The 16,890-nt window shown below is 36.6% G+C and overlaps 5 protein-coding genes across 10 annotated transcripts; 3 read left to right on the top strand and 2 right to left on the bottom strand.

The window, feature by feature from the left end:
• Positions 1-1,243: 1,243 nt before the first annotated feature.
• LOC149951712 (proteasome subunit beta type-5-like) lies at positions 1,244-2,804 on the bottom strand. The gene is made up of 7 exons (XM_090168148.1): positions 2,380-2,804; positions 2,152-2,302; positions 1,976-2,087; positions 1,812-1,911; positions 1,720-1,749; positions 1,458-1,662; positions 1,244-1,395 (listed from the first exon to the last, which is right to left on the bottom strand). The coding sequence occupies exons 1-7, from the start codon at positions 2,524-2,526 to the stop codon at positions 1,301-1,303; spliced, it is 840 nt and encodes a 279-aa protein (XP_090024274.1). The 5' UTR covers positions 2,527-2,804; the 3' UTR covers positions 1,244-1,300.
• A 750-nt stretch (positions 2,805-3,554) lies between these two features.
• On the top strand, positions 3,555-7,747 carry LOC149951710 (bifunctional FAD diphosphatase/FAD synthase-like). The gene is made up of 4 exons (XM_090168145.1): positions 3,555-3,837; positions 3,902-5,001; positions 5,668-5,931; positions 6,004-7,747. The coding sequence occupies exons 1-4, from the start codon at positions 3,751-3,753 to the stop codon at positions 6,134-6,136; spliced, it is 1,584 nt and encodes a 527-aa protein (XP_090024271.1). The 5' UTR covers positions 3,555-3,750; the 3' UTR covers positions 6,137-7,747.
• LOC149951711 (uncharacterized) lies at positions 6,345-7,679 on the top strand. The gene has a single exon (XM_090169648.1). It carries the CDS (start codon positions 6,345-6,347, stop codon positions 7,677-7,679), a length of 1,335 nt encoding a protein of 444 aa, XP_090025774.1.
• On the bottom strand, positions 7,668-8,771 carry LOC149951709 (retinitis pigmentosa 9 protein-like). Of its 2 annotated transcripts, none has more exons than XM_090168146.1 (5): positions 8,493-8,765; positions 8,266-8,426; positions 8,117-8,208; positions 7,997-8,058; positions 7,668-7,900 (listed from the first exon to the last, which is right to left on the bottom strand). In XM_090168146.1, exons 1-5 carry the CDS (start codon positions 8,615-8,617, stop codon positions 7,732-7,734), a joined length of 609 nt encoding a protein of 202 aa, XP_090024272.1. In that variant the 5' UTR covers positions 8,618-8,765; the 3' UTR covers positions 7,668-7,731. The 2 variants fall into 2 exon arrangements, with proteins under 2 accessions (XP_090024272.1, XP_090024273.1); XM_090168147.1 differs by having other exon boundaries at positions 7,725-7,922; positions 8,493-8,771.
• On the top strand, positions 8,682-16,888 carry Acn (apoptotic chromatin condensation inducer acinus). Of its 5 annotated transcripts, none has more exons than XR_016479868.1 (18): positions 8,682-8,811; positions 9,018-9,165; positions 9,387-9,452; positions 9,516-9,630; positions 9,692-10,377; positions 11,794-12,294; positions 12,381-12,706; positions 12,777-12,822; positions 12,904-12,964; positions 13,083-13,186; positions 13,260-13,380; positions 13,977-14,176; positions 14,237-14,344; positions 14,407-14,785; positions 14,864-14,976; positions 15,041-15,187; positions 15,698-15,982; positions 16,454-16,888. XR_016479868.1 is itself a non-coding variant. In XM_090168141.1 (18 exons), the coding sequence occupies exons 2-18, from the start codon at positions 9,022-9,024 to the stop codon at positions 15,749-15,751; spliced, it is 3,096 nt and encodes a 1,031-aa protein (XP_090024267.1). In that variant the 5' UTR covers positions 8,682-8,811; positions 9,018-9,021; the 3' UTR covers positions 15,752-16,888. The 5 variants fall into 5 exon arrangements, 4 of the variants coding, with proteins under 4 accessions (XP_090024267.1, XP_090024265.1, XP_090024266.1 ...); XM_090168141.1 differs by having other exon boundaries at positions 12,381-12,471; positions 12,547-12,706; positions 15,698-16,888; XM_090168139.1 differs by having other exon boundaries at positions 12,907-12,964; positions 15,698-16,888.
• The last annotated feature ends 2 nt before the right edge of the window (positions 16,889-16,890 follow it).

The following is a 16,890-nucleotide window of genomic DNA, read 5'->3' as shown; positions in this document are numbered from 1 at the left end:
GGATGGGATTCCTCCGCTCTGCCCCAGGGCGGCTGATCACGGGGAGCATTGCCGCCTGGATCAGTGGCTTTGACTGGGGGAGTCTTTACAGGACTATGCAAGTCACTCTTGACTAGATCACCGATTACGGTGAAAACTGGGGACTAAACTTTCAACCTCTTAAGTGTAATTTTATGACCTTCTCTTGAGACACCGACTTTCCGGTGGCCCTTACTCTCCACTTAGGTGGGCTTTTTGATGACCGTCTCTCTTGGCTTCCCCATATTGAGAACCTTTCCTCCTCTTCGATGAAAAGATGAAACCTCCTGCGAGCGGTTTCGGGTACCCAGTGGGGTGCACTTCGTAAGGTTCTGCGGCTTCTGTTTACCCACCTGGTACGCACCAGACTGGATTACTCTAGTCCCCTTTACATGTCGGCGCCGGCTTGTACCCTGAAGAAACTGGATAAAGCTCAAAATGCGGCCCTTCGAGTCATCCTCGGGATTCCACCGTCTTCTCCTACCAGTTTAATGGAACGCAAAGCAGCCATTCTGCCCGTGACCCTGCTACCTTGGAGATTTGGAGCAGGCTGCCTTTTCTACTTAGGGCTTGGCACCTGGCTCAGGATTTTCAATCTTGATTGGCACTTCCATGTTACTAGTCTCCCCCCTCGTCACTGCGAAGACCCCATCATGGACCCCTCCGTCGGTGACCACCATCATCTGGTGCTGGCTCATTAGCCCTGAAGATGACAATAACTCTGAACATTTACGGCAACTAGTTTTCGCGACTATCGAACCTCACGCGAAGGGCGCGACGGTATTCTACACTGGCGGTTCAGCTTCCCCCAATTCAGGGTTCGCGATGGTGCGGTTACTTTGGTGGACTCCGGACGTCCTATTAATCGGGTCGAGCTATTTGCCATCCAAATGGTTCTCTCCTACGCGTCCACTCATCTGAGTTCGCCTCTAGCTGTCTGTTCCTACTCTAAAAGCACCCTCACCCAACTGGCCAGACGGTCGATGTACGGGTGGCCATCTGTATCCAGGAGATTGGGGGGGGGGGGGGGTGTTCTTTTTCAAATCGCCCGCCTGGTGTGAAGGCCCTGCTATATACCCCAGACTTGTAACCTTTATTTCAGCCCATGTTAGCAATTTGACACACAATCCTCCCTATTGTTATTTTGACCACCTCCTTCATTACAAACTTAATCTATGAATGTAAAATTAATTAAATAAAGTTATATTTAAAAAATGACAATAACTTTAAATCAAAACATTTTACTAGTGGAAAAAATGAAATACATATTGAAAGTTAAATATTAAGTGGTCATCCTCTCTTCTTCAAATTTGTAATGCAAATCCATACAATCCACACGACTTATCATTTCCCAACCATTTTCTTTCACATAATTCACTGGAAAAAAATGTGTCAGTACTTATAATTGTTTGCTAATTTATTTCCTTTCATTTTTATACCTTGAATAAATCCTCCACTAGAGGCATCTCTGTAAGTCGCATGGTAAATGGCCCTTTGACCTAATTCTATGGCTTCTTCAAGGCTCATATCATAATGATAACCCGAATCCATTACACCATATGCGTATGTACAACCAGATCCAACGCTGAACATCTTTCCAGGAAAACGATTGCCTTCACTGTCAATATAATACAATCCTGGGCCCTGAAATAAGGTTAAAATATAATGACAGTAATAAAACTATTTTGATCAGTGTATTACTTTTTTGTCCCAGCCAACAATCATAACTCCCTGAAATCAAAATTTTATATTAAGATAAAAAATCAAATAATTTTATCAAGTTTTCTGTTTACCATAGATAGACCCATGCCCTTATAATTATACAGAATATTGGCCAGTAATTTAGAAGCAGCTGCGACTGAAATACGTTCCCTATTTCTCAGCTCATAAATTCTAAAAAAAAATTAACACTTGCAATTGAACAGTTTCTTAGATTTTTTTAGTAAAATTGTAATACCTGCAACGTTCCGATAATACTCGTTCCCAATACATACAATCGGCAGCTCCACCAGCCATTGTACCCAAAAGGTATTCATTGATTGGTAATATTTTTCTTACATCTTGAGAACCTGTCAGCCGAAATTGGTAGGTATTAGAGTTGCATCTACAGTTCAATATTCTGTCTTTACAAACCAATATATTGGCCTCCAGTGGCTCGAGAATCTACGGCCAATATAACACCCCCTTGAAACTTGAATGCCAAAGTTGTTGTTCCTTTATCGAAATGAATTTTTGTATCGGCGTGTTTTAGGCCTTCTTTGCCGGAATCTGGTAGAGATAAAGCCTGCAAAAGTAAAGAAAGCAGAAAATGAAATTTGATGTGTCATTTGACCAAGGCTTAACTTTATAAAATACACTTACGGTCCCGAAGGGTGGCATGGCCAGCTGGGTGTGTAAATCTAAATTTCCTTCGTACAGTGGGCCATAATTTTGAATAAAGTCCAAATCTTCCGACACTCTTCCATATCCGTGGTTAAGTTTTAAACCCAAAATATCTGCTAATGCCATTGTAAAATTCTCTTGCCTTCTGATGAAAAAACACCGTGCTAGCTTTGAGGTACTGGTACAGTTAAACTGACGAAGTGGTACAGCGGGACCAACGACGAAAAAAAAAGGTCACTTCCCATGGGGTTTATTGTTATTGTTTCCGCAAAGCTACTATGTATCCCACGCGAGAACCGGCCCAAGGAGGCCTTATGTGCCTACGATATATTAAGTAGTTTCTTTTAGTTTAATTTAATCCTAATGAGTAACATAGGGCAGAAATGAGGGATGTCCTTCTCGCAATCGCGTCTATAATTGTCTCTTTCCTAATAGTTCTCACGCTCGTAAGTTTTGGTAAGTTTTCAGTAGGCAAGGCTTAACTTGTCGTATTATGGACAGATTTCTTATTTTTTGCCCTTAATGATTGTTTTAGTGGCGTATTTATTTAAAAATACGTCAAAGTCTAAATATTTGGAAAAATAGTGGGACCCTTCGAATGAACTCATGACCTTGACCTTTTTGGGTCATAGGTAAATCAGTGTTGCCGTTTTAGATCCATTTGTTGGGGCTTTACATAAGAAACTTGTAACTCCGAAATACCAATTTCAAAATGAAAAATTTTATTTGTACCTAAATAGGTTGGTATGTAGTATGGAAGCTCTTTCTTTCACGTTTCCGTTTTGTTCGAGAGCTTTTAATGGCAAATAATGGGAGTTCTGAAGAGGTGAAGCAAGTGTCCCGTTCAAAACAAAGAAAGACGAGAATGGAATGAATATACCAATAATGGATAATCATGCGTATTATTCCCACTCCATTTCTCCAACCATATTATTACTTTACAAAATTCGACTATATATAGACTACAAAAAATGAAAGCTCTTGTTGGGATCAATAATTGAAAAAAATGTGCCTCGATATTTAATTTAAGATCTATTGGCTTGCAACTTTTATATTTCTTTACAAAAATATGTATTTTGATACTGATTGTTTAAACATATTATAGTAAAAATTAATTTCCCTTCAAATATTTTACAGGTTTTATTTTTTAGTTACGTCTAAACATTTTATTACTATTTTGTTTTTATATGGTTCGTGATTGGCTGCTTTTGGGAAATTGGGATGACCTCTTTGTAGCGAAGCGAGTCGTTCTGGTTATTTCAGAAGTTAGTAGGGTTTGTCGCCATTTTCGTTTCGTTTACATGGCGAGTGCACGTGCTTTTTGCCACGTTTTTGGTTTATCTTTTATGAATGATAAGAAAATTGGCCTCGTCTTCTTTCGGGGTAGTAAAATTTGCATTAGGTTCGGTATCTAATTCGTTATTAACGCTACCAAAGGTAGGCCTATTACGAACAAATTTCCGAACAGCAAACAATTTATAATTTAAATAAAAATTATTAGGTGAATTTTGCAAGAATGTCAGCTCGACCTACTGTCGGTATTGTCATTATCGGAGATGAAATATTGAAAGGGAAAGTTCAAGACGCGAACTCTTACTTTCTCTGTCAAAAATTTTATGAAATCGGTATAGATGTTTGTCAAATTGCAGTCATTCCGGATGATGTCTCGTTTATAGCTCAACGCGTTTCAGAATTTTCTACTCAATATACTTACGTCATCACAACAGGTGGTGTAGGCCCTACGCATGATGATGTTACCTATGAGGCCATTGCGAAAGCTGTGGGTGATAATTTGGTTGAAAAACCTGAACTCACTGCAGTCTTAAGTGAATGGTCTAAAACCTTCGGTATTAATAGAGAAGCTGCACGAAAAATGGGCTTTGTCCCCAAAACTTCTGTAATTCATTTAATTAAAAATTTATCTCTAGGAATCGAACATTTCCCCATTGTGTCGGTACAAAATATCTATGTATTTCCAGGAATTCCCTCATATTTGCGTGTATCTTTTGAAGCCTTGAAGCATGTTTTTGCATCAAACATGTTAGCTTGTGACTTCAATCCACGCTCATTATGCTTAAATGTTGGTGAATTCTCAGTCACTTTAGCTTTAAATGATGTAGCTAATACATTTAATGGCCGTGTTTCATTTGGTTCGTATCCAGCTTCAAATAAACATTATGAATTAATGATAACTTTAGAGGGAAAGAACCAAGAGGATGTTCTACAGGCTGAGGCCTCTCTTCGAGAAAAACTTCCTTCTAATTGTATTGTTTCTTCTATAAAAGAAATTTCGGAAGAAAGTATCGACAAAGTTTATAGATTAGCTGAGGGTGATTTAAAAGTCTACTCAATGTTCTCCTCACTCCCTGTACCTTTAATTAAAAACAGTATCGCAGTCCTCGAAGAATGTTTTAAAAAATATACGGACGATGAAGTTTGCTTGAGTTTTAATGGGGGTAAAGACTGCACCGCTCTATTGCACCTAGCTTGCAGTGTGTTTAAACGTACTTATAAAAGTAGCTGCAGGTTTAAAGTCATTTACGTTTCACCTATTAACCAGTTTCCTGAAGTTGATGATTTTATACTACAAACTGTTCAGAGGTACATAAGTGATACTTACCAGGGCTGTCTTTAGAGCATTAAGGGCCGCTGGGCACATTAGGCCTCTACCCACCTAAGGAATCTTTCAGCATTCCTGCAGTGCCCCAATTGTCCATATGTAAAGACGGCCCTGATAGTTATTTTGGCACTTGAGCAAATGTAACTCTTAGCAAATTCAGAGTTTGCTAGATTGTTACATTGAAGTAGTATCAGAAGTAAATGAAGCGAAGTTATCAGACCGCTATATTGCTGGAGATGTTTTCCTTATGGAATCATAGCTAAAAGCATCTTTTAAAATTTCACACGCTAAGTGGCTATTGAGCCTAAGTTTTACTATCGCCACGTACCGTACTGATTTTACGCATTGTTAAGCTTAAGGTACATTTCAATGGATAAAATAACACGTGATATTGAAGTGATACCTGTCTTTACATAATTTTTTTCGGAGCGCGAACTTAAATCACAGAATTGTGTATAGCGTTTCCATAGGGAATATAGTACCCACAATTTTTCGTGGGAGTAGATGGGGCTGTACATCAGCTTCGTTTTAACTAGATTTACATAAGAAAAATGCCTACCAGTTTTCAGGTCAATTCCAATATCTTCGGTTCATTTACTTCTGGTAGTATTTAACTTATATTAATTTTATTTTATATTATTTTCTAGATATGATATCGACTTGCTAACATTGGAAGGGCCTATTAAAGATGGTCTAACGTGTCTGCAAGAACAATGTCCCCAAATTAAAGCTATTTTGATGGGAACTAGAAGAACTGACCCACATTCCGTCAATTTAATACCTTTCAAACCAACGGATGAAAATTGGCCATCATTTATGCGTGTCAGCCCTTTACTTGAGTGGACTTACCATGATGTTTGGGCATTTCTCTTAACATTAGAAGTCTCGTATTGTTCTCTATACGATAAAGGGTAGGATATACTAACAGTTTTGTTTAAAAATTATAAATTGATAATATACCCAAATTTTAAATATAATTACAGCTATACTTCTATTGGGAACAAAAGCAACACGAAACCCAACAAATTGCTACGTTACGAAATCAATGGAAATGAATGCTATCATCCTGCCTATTTACTACAAACTTCTTTAGACGAACGCAATGGCCGAACGTAAAGTGGCTCTAAATCACTCTACGAAGATTAATCCCATCTCCCTGAGTGATTTAATTGAAGCCTGCCGGACTTTAGTCAAATCTATTAAGTTATTATACGGACCCAAAGGACAATTAGCCCTAATTGTACGACCTAATAAGACTACTTACCTAACATCAAGCGGCGTTGATGTGGTTAAATCTTTTTGCACGACAGATTTATATTCTAAAATGATTGCGCAAGCTGTGATATCATTTCACAGTGAAACGGGTGATGGGTCCAAAACGTTTCTTCTCATTTTGAATGAAATGCTTTTGGAAATAAATGCTCTATTAGTCAAAGATAAATGCTTATGTAAAACAGAATTGCAGCTTGAATGTAGTAAGTTGCTTTTAGATTTACCAGTCTATTATGATAAAGTTAAAAATATTTACCAAGCCGAATGCGAGAGTATTAAAAACTCTGTTCCAGAAATTTTAAAAAGAATTACAAACTCTGTTTTTCGAGGGAAGTTCAGTTCTTTAATTAATGCTATTTTAGCCGAAAATGTTGTTGAGTTTATCAATAAATTGGTCCCTTTGTCATTTATTCAGAGTAATTTTTATCTTTTAACTTCTCAGAACTGTTCTGGCGGTATTGTAGATACTAAAGTAATTCGCGGTTTCATTTTGAAGAGAAATTTTGTTTTTTATCCCCTTAATTTAAATAGTGCAAGCCCGGTGAATTTTATTTGTATTTACGAACCTAGTTCTCATTTGATAGAAAATGTGATTGCGAATGATATAGACTCTTTAATTATGAAGGAATTAGAATCAAATTTGTTAAGACAACAGTTTAAAGATATAATTAGCCATGGAGTTAAATTGATTTTGTTCAGTGGAAAGGTAAATAATAATTTAATAACTTTATGCAAACAATTCAACATGGCCCTTGTGAGTACTGTAATGCCTGAAGAAATAGACTTTATTTTACATCACGCCCAAATTCAACCTCTGAATATGAATGAAATCTTAACTGATAAAAATATGGGAGTTTTAAATTTTTCAAAACCATTTGTATCTGGTGAAAATCAATGGATTCACATTGACTTTCAAAAACCCCTGTACCATTTAGCTATTTCCGCTTCATCCGTTTCTACTTGCGAGCAGTATTACAAAGAATGTTTTAATGCTATAAAAATTTGTAATTCGCTATTTTCTGATGGTAATTTTATGCCAAACATTTACCCTAGCAATGGTTGCTGGGAAGTCAACTTGTTTAAAGTATTATCGAATGAGAGTGCCTCTAATTTAAGACAGACTGTTTTTAATGTTTTGCGGGAAAGTTTGATGGTCATTCCAAAGACTTTGTATGAAAACTCTAACCAAAAAATTAAAAGATTCATATTGCTAAGAAATAAATTAGTACGCTCTTCTAATATTGAGGGTGTCTGTGATCAATCTGGCAATGCTCTGATGTTTAACCAAATTGATGCGTTAGATTCGGTAGAGTGCAAAGAAAAAATGCTTTCCAATGTAATTCAACTAATTATTCAAATTCTGAGATTAGATATTCTTATTTATTGATGACATTTTTTAATACAAAACATTGAAAATAGAGATATTTATTAAATAAAAATTATTTTCGCCTCTTTCTTTTGCTCTTTTTTGAATGTTTACTATTTTTCTTCTTTCTTTTGCGCTTTTTTTCCCTTTCGTCAGAACTATCACTGGAAGATGATTCTGAACTACTGTCTGATGATGAGGAAGAGGTGGATGAATCCAATAAAGCTTGAAGTTGACGGATTCTGAAAATAAACGCTTCCCTTCCTAGATACCCATTCTCAAAGACGTTTTTTTTTTTACATTGTTGGGAGGTTCTGCGTTGGTTCAGAAAAACTCACCGTTCTTCTTTCTCTTGTTTTTTTGTTTCTGTTATGAAATTGTGCATTGGATCTTCATGAGTCTGTGAAGAATGTGGTAATTATTTTCCATTTTTCTAGTATTTTGAAACAAAAATATACAAATCTAAATTTCTCAATTTCAGAGTTGCCACTTAGGAACATTGGGCATTCTCTATCACCCGTACGATGTCCATAAGCTTTGCAACGCCAGCCTTTAAAAATATTATTGTGAAATATGAGTTTTCCATTATTTTATTTCAGTTACATACATTTCATCACTTTAACTTCCTTTCCTAGTGGCATCCATAGCCCCTTTTGAGGTGCTTTGGCTAAAAAATCTCGAGCAGATTGATTTTCTGGTAAGTCTGGAATACAGTCCTCAGGATTTTCTTTATCCTCTTTTACCAAACCAGGTGGGGGTTGATTATAACTTAAAAAACAAAGGAATAGGTAACAAACATTTGGGAGGGTGGTGGGAGAGATTATGCAGGCTTACAAAACATCAAAATGTTTAAGGTTTTTTATAATTTCATTTTCGGCTTCATCAGATTTTTCTGAACTTCTCCTTTTTTTAAGCGCCCCCTGTGCGCTACTACAACTCGCCTCTGGTACGCAACTCATATTATTTTACATATCAGACCAAATAACTTTATATTCTTTGATCAGACTCGTTTAAACCATCCATGTTTAAACAATTACCATGCAGAAATAAATTTGAATTGAGCCCTTGGTATTAGCAGACTACACAGCTAGCGATTTATATTCGTGAAACCGTTGAAGGAAACAGGGCCAACGATAAGGGTGATTCCGGTTAAGTAATATGTTAATTATTTTCTATTTCGAAAAATGTAAATCATTATATATAAAAATTGTCTTTTAAAACTTTATCATGTATAATGTCAAATTTTTACGGAATTTTAATTTAAATCATTTAGATTAAAATAAACCAAGTTAAACGATTTCCTATTTTTGGGTAGATGGCGTGCATTACGTAAATTTGTAATTTATTTCTTCATTTTAGAAAAATGGACGATTATGCTGGATTTGTCGTCGGGTCGGATAATAGACCGTTATCATCCTTAAGGGTAATCGATTTAAAGTCAGAATTAGAGAAAAGAGGACTTTCTAAAAGCGGTAGCAAGAAAGATTTGCTCGAAAGACTTAAAAGGGTAACGCAAATGTTTCGCAATTAAGATCAAACGAAAGCTTACTTAGGACTAAGCCTAAGCCCGAACGACGCGCTATTTTTTGCACCTCCCTCCATTTCCTACCCCTAACGGCCGTTAAGAAATTTGGGTTCCCCCTCGACCCTTATAAAAAATGGTTTCATACCTAAGCCTTTGCGGACAAACCAATAGTTTATTTTTAAGATCGAAATTTTTCAATTTAGCAACTTCAATTAGAAAAACTGCAAGAATCTGCACAGCGTAATGCAGATCGTGTTCCAAATTTATCGGTAAGTGCATTATTTCCTATTTGTTCATTTTATTTCTGTGTCTGAATGAAACGTACTTTTTAGCTGCAAGATGATGCAATAGGAAGTCAAAATGAGGTGGTTAAAGCATATTTAGCAGCTCAGCAAAAAACGTATGAGCTACAGAAAGAAGCGAGGCGTCAAATTGAATTAAGCGCTGGTATTTCGTACACTTCTATTTGGCAAAGTTATCAAAAACTTAAGAACGTATCGTCTTTTAGATGAAGTTGGTGTTAGTGACACTGACGCATCATCCTCTCAAGATGAAGGTCTTACCCCATCTAAATCAGTTATGCAAAGACGCAGTCATCAAACAATCAGGGAATTAAAACCATCCGAAGTAGTATCTTCAGAAGTAGAGGAGGCCGAGGATCTCACAAAAGATTCGGAAAAGCATCATGTAATTTCAAGGTCACAAGCGACTATAATTCAAAAGAAATTGCCTGCACCTGTACATGATACATTTGTGGAACAAACCCCTGATCAAGAGGCCACATCAGAAGCTAAAAACTTATCTAAAGTGGAAACACTTAATACAACGGTCATAACCTCAGTTGAAGAAGCTGAAAATTTGACTGTAAAACCTCCTGAAGATCACGAGGAATCAAATGTCCAGATTACACCTGAAATAGTTCAAAGTGAAACTCCTAGAGATGAATCAACATCTGCTGATAAACCTAATGTTGAACCTGTTGGGAATAGACTAGTTGATATCACTGAAAGTGAGATGGCCGTGGCAATTGAAAGCATTTCTGGGATTTCCCCAACAAGCTACTCATTGGAAACCGTTGAAGTGCCAGTTGCGATGGCAGTTAGCAATGTGGAGGATACCGACACTCCTGTGGAAAAAAAAGCTTTACCAGAAGAACCTACAGCCTGTGAAGTACCTGTGATTGTGGCCCCTGAGGTAGGCCAATTGATTGAATTAACTAACAAGCATGAAATGGAATTGTGGTATCTAATCACTCTGCTATTCATTCGAAATTATCTTTAATTAAAGCCTTAAAATTGTTTTTTAAGATGACGTAATATAAATTTAATTGTAGTTATATTTTTAACGCAAAAAGTGTATATTTTATGTATACATAATTTTCCTGCTAATAACTTGTACCCTGCTCATTTGTCGATATGAAAACTTGGATGAAATGCATTATTCGACTTGAGTTCTACACGCTATTCCTCACCCAATTATAGGTTTACACATCATCACGCAATTTTAAGTCTACACAGAAATTATTTTTTGAATTATTCACTTGCCAATTTTACTTTACTGTTAACTATCGTGTGCTTGCTCATAGCGTCCTAAGCATACGTCATAACTAAGACCCGCCATGACATTAATTTAACTTCACAGATCACAAGGCAAAACCTTGGAGTAGATCTACTCCAAGGCAAAACGGCGCACGATTCTGCGGAATAATCACGTGACCACCAGGGGCGTCTTAATGCCATGGCCGACCTATACGCGTTACCAAGGCAACAAACACACCCACGAGCAAGCTAGGAATTAGTAGAATTTGGTGTGAACAAATTTCTGCCCCCCATATTCATCAACCAATTAAATACTAATCATTACCCAATTTTTAGGTTCCCTCCTAAAGTTTCATATCAAGTCCTATGAAACTATATCTACTATTTAAACAAAAGATATATTATGGTGTCACAACATTGAAACTCTACCTTACAACTATATTTTACTGTTTTCGTTTTGAAATTTTATAATATTCCCTCCCAACTGACAATTTTTGTAATTATTTTAAACTTGCTTTTGGCTTACTGGTCTAAAATGGTAAAAGTGGTTTAAAGCATGTTATTCGGGGGGGGGGTTCTTATTTTCGGGATGATCTATTTTCCGATCGAGGGGTAGGTCCCCCTTAATATTCCCCCTTCACTCCTTGTCGTGTCCGCCATGAAATTTATTGATCAACCCTTAGTCCCCAACCAACCTACTGATAGTTCAGCGTTCAACAACAATAGGCGGCTTCAGTTGTAAACTGGATGTACTTAAGCCAAATTTGTGATAACGCGAAAAGCACGTAGAACGTCTATCGTTAATTTTTTCTAATTTTATTGCTCAAAAAAACTGTGCCAAATTACCCGTAAGTTATTTTTAGATATAAAAAAACTTATTTCGCGTATTGGTTCGTTTTACTCCACGCCGGCGCCTGAGGCATTATTTGGTTCTGCAAAGGCTTAGTGGAAAAAGCTTTGTACTTGTAGTTTTTAAGCTGGAGGAGGGAGGAGAGATTAGTCGGTGCAGTTTAGAGACATTATATTTATTTAATAATTACTTTGAGTTTTTTTATCTGTCTCAATTCCGCAGGTGCTGCAAGTTAATGATAACGAGGAATCAATAGCCATCGACATGGTGAAAGAAAACAAGGGGTCAATTGAAACCAGATCGAAAAAGCTTGAAAAGATAGTAATTAAAGAAGAAAGTCCTGTTGATAATAATGTAAAAAGCAAAGTTAAGACTGAAATCACTGGGGATCAACCCATGGATCTTTCATTTGAAGAATGCCACGATATCCAAGGAAAGGAGAAGAAACTTGAAGGGAAAGTAGCATCACCCAAAAAGGAAAATGTCAATGGCTCACCTGTAAAGGTGGAAGTATCAGCTGCGGAAATTAAACACAGCAGTGATACTGAGAATGATAGCCAATGCAGTGATAAGCGTAGTCGGTCTAGATCTCCCAGTACCGATTCACACTCATCTAGTGCTAGTTTTCATAGTGAAAGTGGTAGCTTTAGCTCCCCTCACAGAAAAAAGCGAGTTAGAAATACTGATTCAGAGGCTAGTAGCAGTAGTGAGGATGAATCAGAGGTAAAAATATTATTTTCATTAACACTTTCAATTATATTTTAAAATATTAAGTTTTTACTGGATTAATCAATAACCAAAAAATTTAGGTTAAACGTAGAACTAAAATTGATGTGGTTCCTGCGAAGACTGTTGTTAAAACAGAGAGCAACAAAGAACCGGCCACTACTACCAAGCGTCGTAAGTGGACCAATGCCGCCACTGAATCAAGTAGCCCTGTAGAAAGACGCAAAATAAATAGAAGTACCATCTCAGTTGTAGAGAGCAAGCCGAAAGAGGCGAAGATTGAGAGCGAAGAAACTGAAGACACCAGTGACAAGAAGGATCTGGTTTTGGACCTTCACGCAACTGATGAGACTATGGAGGTCAGCGATGCAGAGAAGGAGTTAACGGATAGTAAAATCTGCTCTATAAAGTAAGAAACGTTCTTAATATTATTCTTAATTTTGTTAGGGTTTTTGGTCTTATAATTTTACTTTCAATAGGAAAATTGAGAATGATACGACTTCAGTGACTGAGTCAACTGCATCTGTGAGTATTTTTTTGAAATGTAACTTTCGTTGTTTTTTAATTTGAATAGTGCGTGTATGATCTTGTGTTAAATTATTTCAGCAGGAATCAACGGACAAGGTCAAGAAGATCACCAGTAGGAAGATATCTCTTAGTGGATCGAGTAAGACTTCATTTTGAAAAATGTTTTCTGTTTTTTATAAATAACCATGGATGCCTTTACTGTAATTGCATTCTGCTTTAATAAAATTATAATTGGGTGGTGTAATTACCCACTTCAGCACCGAAAGAAGAGGACAGCAAGCCGCAACGGAAGAGGAAATGGGGATCCATCACCAAGGTAGTTCCAGTATCATCGCCCGTTATTTCAACGGAGTCGCTGAAGGTACTACAGTCAATATTTTCTATTTTCATTATTTAGAAGATATTTGTACTTAATATTTGATCCTCTTTCGTAGGGTTTAATTCCAGATTTGACACCTGCACTATCTGCAGCTACAAAACTGGATGATATTATTGTAAAACCCCCGCCCACCAAGGAAATTGTGACAAATAATGTTCCAAATAAAATAGAAATAAGTAAGCTTTCTTTCTCTATTTTGATTTAAATACTTATGGGGCGCGTCAAAATTCTAAAAATTCTTCCCTTGATAGTGAGAATTCTAATTTCTTAAAATTTTGACCGTCCTTCTCGCAGGAAGTGACGAAATCTCTTCTCGCGAGTTCTCTTGAGAAAGTGAGAATGCCTCCGAGCATTCTCACTTCACTTGGTCAAAAAAGGGGGGGAAATTATAAATACAAATGGCAGCTAATATTTTAGTCAGTTTACTTGGGGCTGGTGCTGAAGAAAATAAACAATGTGATATTTTTGAGGACAAAAATTAATTTCAGAGAAAACCGAATGGTAAGTTAATATCTGATGAAATGTTTCCTTTTTAATTATAAATAAAAAGGTTTCTTTCCTTCATATATGGTCGTGAAATCATGTTAAAATATTTATTGTCAAACGCTTAATTTATAACGTTGTTCGTGGCATTAGAATATTTTTAAATTTGACTCTTTTTAGCGAGTTCTAAGGGGGGGGGGAAATATCACTAAAAACTCTTCTTGAGAGAATTCCTTAGAATTTTGATGAGCCACTGATTAAAATGACCTTATAATTGTATATTTTTAAGAAATGAATCAAGATGATGAGGAATCTGGCCTTCCCAGGGACATTTCTCCCCCTCGCAAACCTGTTTCCAGTATTCTTTATATTAGGAATTTAGTCAGGCCTTTCACTCTTAATCAGCTGAAGGAAGTCCTAAATAAAACGGGATCTATGGTTGAAGATGGATTCTGGATCGATAAAATCAAATCCAAGTGTTACGTTACTGTACGTTACTCTTTTTTTTAATTTTTTGGATTGTATGTAAATATTTATTTTAATTTCTAGTATGAAACTGAAGAACAGGCAGTTGAAACTAGGCTAACACTCCATGGTACGCGTTGGCCTACGTCCAACCCCAAAACTTTATTTGTAGATTTTTCAACACCTGAAGAGGTACGCTCTTCCTTCTCAGTGTGGCTTGGAACTAAATTCTAATAATTATTGATAATTTTTAGCTTGAATTCCACAAAGGAGGTGGTAAACCTATACCCCCCGTCCCTCCCAAAGTAGAACCGGTAAAAGAACACCGACCCAAAGAATCGTCGCGTAAAATCTCCGAATCTAGCGCCACCTCAGATCGTCCCCGTAGAGTTTCTACAGGAGATAAAGATGATAAAAAACATCTCGATAGAGATAGGAGTATTATTCGAAGTCGTAATAGCGAATCATCGAGTAGACCAATAACACACCCTGTTCGTGAATGGGATCGAGACAAGCTTGTGCAAGATGATAATAATAGACGGTACCATGACAGAGATAGAGAAAGGTCCAGAAGAAGCAGGGAAAACGATAAACCAAGGAGTAAAGAACGTAAGGACAGGAAAGATAAGAAAGGTTATTAAACCTTTTCGTCTGGCCACCTACCTTTTATTACTTCTTGATTTTCCGATTTTAATTTGAAACTATCCACAGCTGATACCAAAAAGAAGCAAGAGGAAGAAACTCCTGGCAAACTGTTGGACGATCTTTTTAGGAAAACCAAAGCTATGCCGTGTATTTATTGGTTGCCTTTAACTGAACAACAGGTTTGTTTTTACATCCAAGATAGTTTTCAGTAGTGTTGAAATTGACATATTTGGACTATTGTAGATTGTGCAGCGAGATGAACAAAGGAAGCAACGAATGCAGGAGCGTGAAAAGAGAAGACAACGTATGGAGCAAGAGGAACGAGAAAGAATGGAAACTGAGCGAAAATTAAGGCTCAAAGAAAGGGAAACGAGGATGGCCAGGGACCGAGTAAGTGTTCTTCTGAGTCTAGAAAAGATGAAAGAATAAGTTTCAGTGACATTTTTTTATTACCGACTTAAATGGCTGAATGTTAGTCATTGTGTAAGGCATAGTAAAAGTTTTCCAATTTGAATAAAATTTTTAACATTACTATATCTACCGAGGAGCCCAAATATTAAATTGAGATATTCAAGACTAAATTTTATATCACGCAAAACTAATTTCTATCATGAAATATAAGCAATTTTGTGAGATACTATCTATCTGGTTGACATGAGGGGTGTGCAAGTATCAATGTTTGAGTCGTTGGTTTAAACGAGTGCTCGCATAGCCCTGAAACTGTAATACGAAAACTGTTTTAACCTTGGACAAATTATAAACTCCAAAGTTTTGTTTCTGGACAAGGCTTATTGAGTTTCGAGCAGTGTACATACTTAATTTTTACTATCAGGAGCATCATACGAGAATAGGTTTCTTAAATAAAGTGAAGATTTAACTAACTGTACCATAATTTGGCAGAATGCTAGTCGAAGAAGCAGAAGCATGAGCCGCAGTCCCATACGACGAAGATAATCATCCTCTAGAAAGACATTAATACACTGCAGACACTGATGATGAACGGCTTAAATGAGCGACCTTTATGGGATAAGACCATGGGGCTTTTCCCACATCGAGGGATTGGCTATTAAAAGAGGAATCGTGGACATTTTCAACTGCTCTCTGACTTCTCGAGAATTAGTCAATATAAAGGGGTCGTCGCTCTATTCTAAAAAAGCGCCTTCTGAAGATTCTCCGCTCTGCGAGGTATTAATGTTCTTTTCTTTAGTTATGGTTTTGGACGGAAAAACGCCGTTTGGACATCACTCTCCGCAGTTTATTCATATTTCCTCCCCTCCCTATCCTTCCTTTATTGGGGTTTCATTATTTTAGGTTAGGTCCAAAATATTTTTATTTTTTCAGGTAAGAATGTTAGGCTTACATTAGTTTAGGTTTATCGTGTGTATATAAAAATTCAAAGGCGGTCATCATCGAAGTCATCAAATTAATTCATTTTACCATTTTAAACACAAGACTTTAGGTTTATTTTTTTCTCATTTTATCCCAAATTCCTTATATCTTGTCCATTATTTTTTCACCTTCATTTGGTAATTTCTATTCGTCCATCATGATATTTTTTGCGAGGAGTCAGAGAGCGAGAGGTTTTAACAAAATGGGTTGCCTGATTTACCAAGAGCAAGCCGGTTATGTTTGTGATCTGCGGGTGTCTTTTTTCAGATGAGTCCAAAAGGGTGTTTAAAGTAGGAAAAAAAATGGGTTGACCAGCCGATGACAAAAATGCTATGTATATCCCCCCAATATCCAGATGAGAGGATTTTTACACACAACCAGAATAGTTTACGTGTATTTCATTTGGTTTATTTTAAACAAAAACCATTATTGCAAAAAGAAATAGCCAGTAACAACTACCATAAAATGTATCGAACTACGTGGGACATAAATGCAAAACTGTCTTAAACTTGATTTTGTTTTGTTCTCAAAAACTAAAGAGAATTTTAAGTGAAACGTTTTGTAAACCAAAAACAAGATACATTGTCGTGCGACAAAACATTTAAGGATTGTGCTCGAACATTTCCTTAAAAGTAAATTGTAGATTTTTTAAATACTAAAAAAAATTATAAATAAAACTGAAGGCTGTTGTTTACATGGTTAAC

This window comes from Leiobunum rupestre, chromosome 3 (assembly GCF_980474605.1).
Source record: "Leiobunum rupestre chromosome 3, qqLeiRupe1.1.hap1, whole genome shotgun sequence".
NCBI classification, from domain to species: domain Eukaryota; kingdom Metazoa; phylum Arthropoda; class Arachnida; order Opiliones; family Sclerosomatidae; genus Leiobunum; species Leiobunum rupestre.
The sequence above is the reverse complement of the archived record's forward strand: the minus strand, read 5'-3'. Positions and strand labels throughout refer to the sequence as shown.

Bases quoted from the DNA above. Each gene is read 5' to 3' on its own strand.
- LOC149951712 (XM_090168148.1), bottom strand. From the start codon at position 2,526: ATGGCATTAGCAGATATTTTGGGTTTAAAACTTAACCACGGATATGGA. The intron at 1,663-1,719 runs GTAATACACTGA...ACCTTATTTCAG, and splicing joins TTGTTGGCTGGGACAAAAAA to GGCCCAGGATTGTATTATAT. The intron at 1,396-1,457 runs GTATAAAAATGA...ATTTTTTTCCAG, and splicing joins TAGTGGAGGATTTATTCAAG to TGAATTATGTGAAAGAAAAT.
- LOC149951710 (XM_090168145.1), top strand. From the start codon at position 3,751: ATGATAAGAAAATTGGCCTCGTCTTCTTTCGGGGTAGTAAAATTTGCA. The intron at 3,838-3,901 runs GTAGGCCTATTA...AAAAATTATTAG, and splicing joins CGTTATTAACGCTACCAAAG to GTGAATTTTGCAAGAATGTC. The intron at 5,932-6,003 runs GTAGGATATACT...ATATAATTACAG, and splicing joins TGTTCTCTATACGATAAAGG to CTATACTTCTATTGGGAACA.
- LOC149951711 (XM_090169648.1), top strand. From the start codon at position 6,345: ATGATTGCGCAAGCTGTGATATCATTTCACAGTGAAACGGGTGATGGG.
- Acn (XM_090168138.1), top strand. From the start codon at position 9,022: ATGGACGATTATGCTGGATTTGTCGTCGGGTCGGATAATAGACCGTTA. The intron at 12,823-12,903 runs GTGAGTATTTTT...AAATTATTTCAG, and splicing joins TGACTGAGTCAACTGCATCT to CAGGAATCAACGGACAAGGT. The intron at 14,977-15,040 runs GTTTGTTTTTAC...GGACTATTGTAG, and splicing joins TGCCTTTAACTGAACAACAG to ATTGTGCAGCGAGATGAACA.
- LOC149951709 (XM_090168146.1), bottom strand. From the start codon at position 8,617: ATGAGTTGCGTACCAGAGGCGAGTTGTAGTAGCGCACAGGGGGCGCTT. The intron at 8,427-8,492 runs GTAAGCCTGCAT...TTGTTTTTTAAG, and splicing joins CTTAAACATTTTGATGTTTT to TTATAATCAACCCCCACCTG. The intron at 8,059-8,116 runs GTATATTTTTGT...CATTCTTCACAG, and splicing joins AAATTGAGAAATTTAGATTT to ACTCATGAAGATCCAATGCA.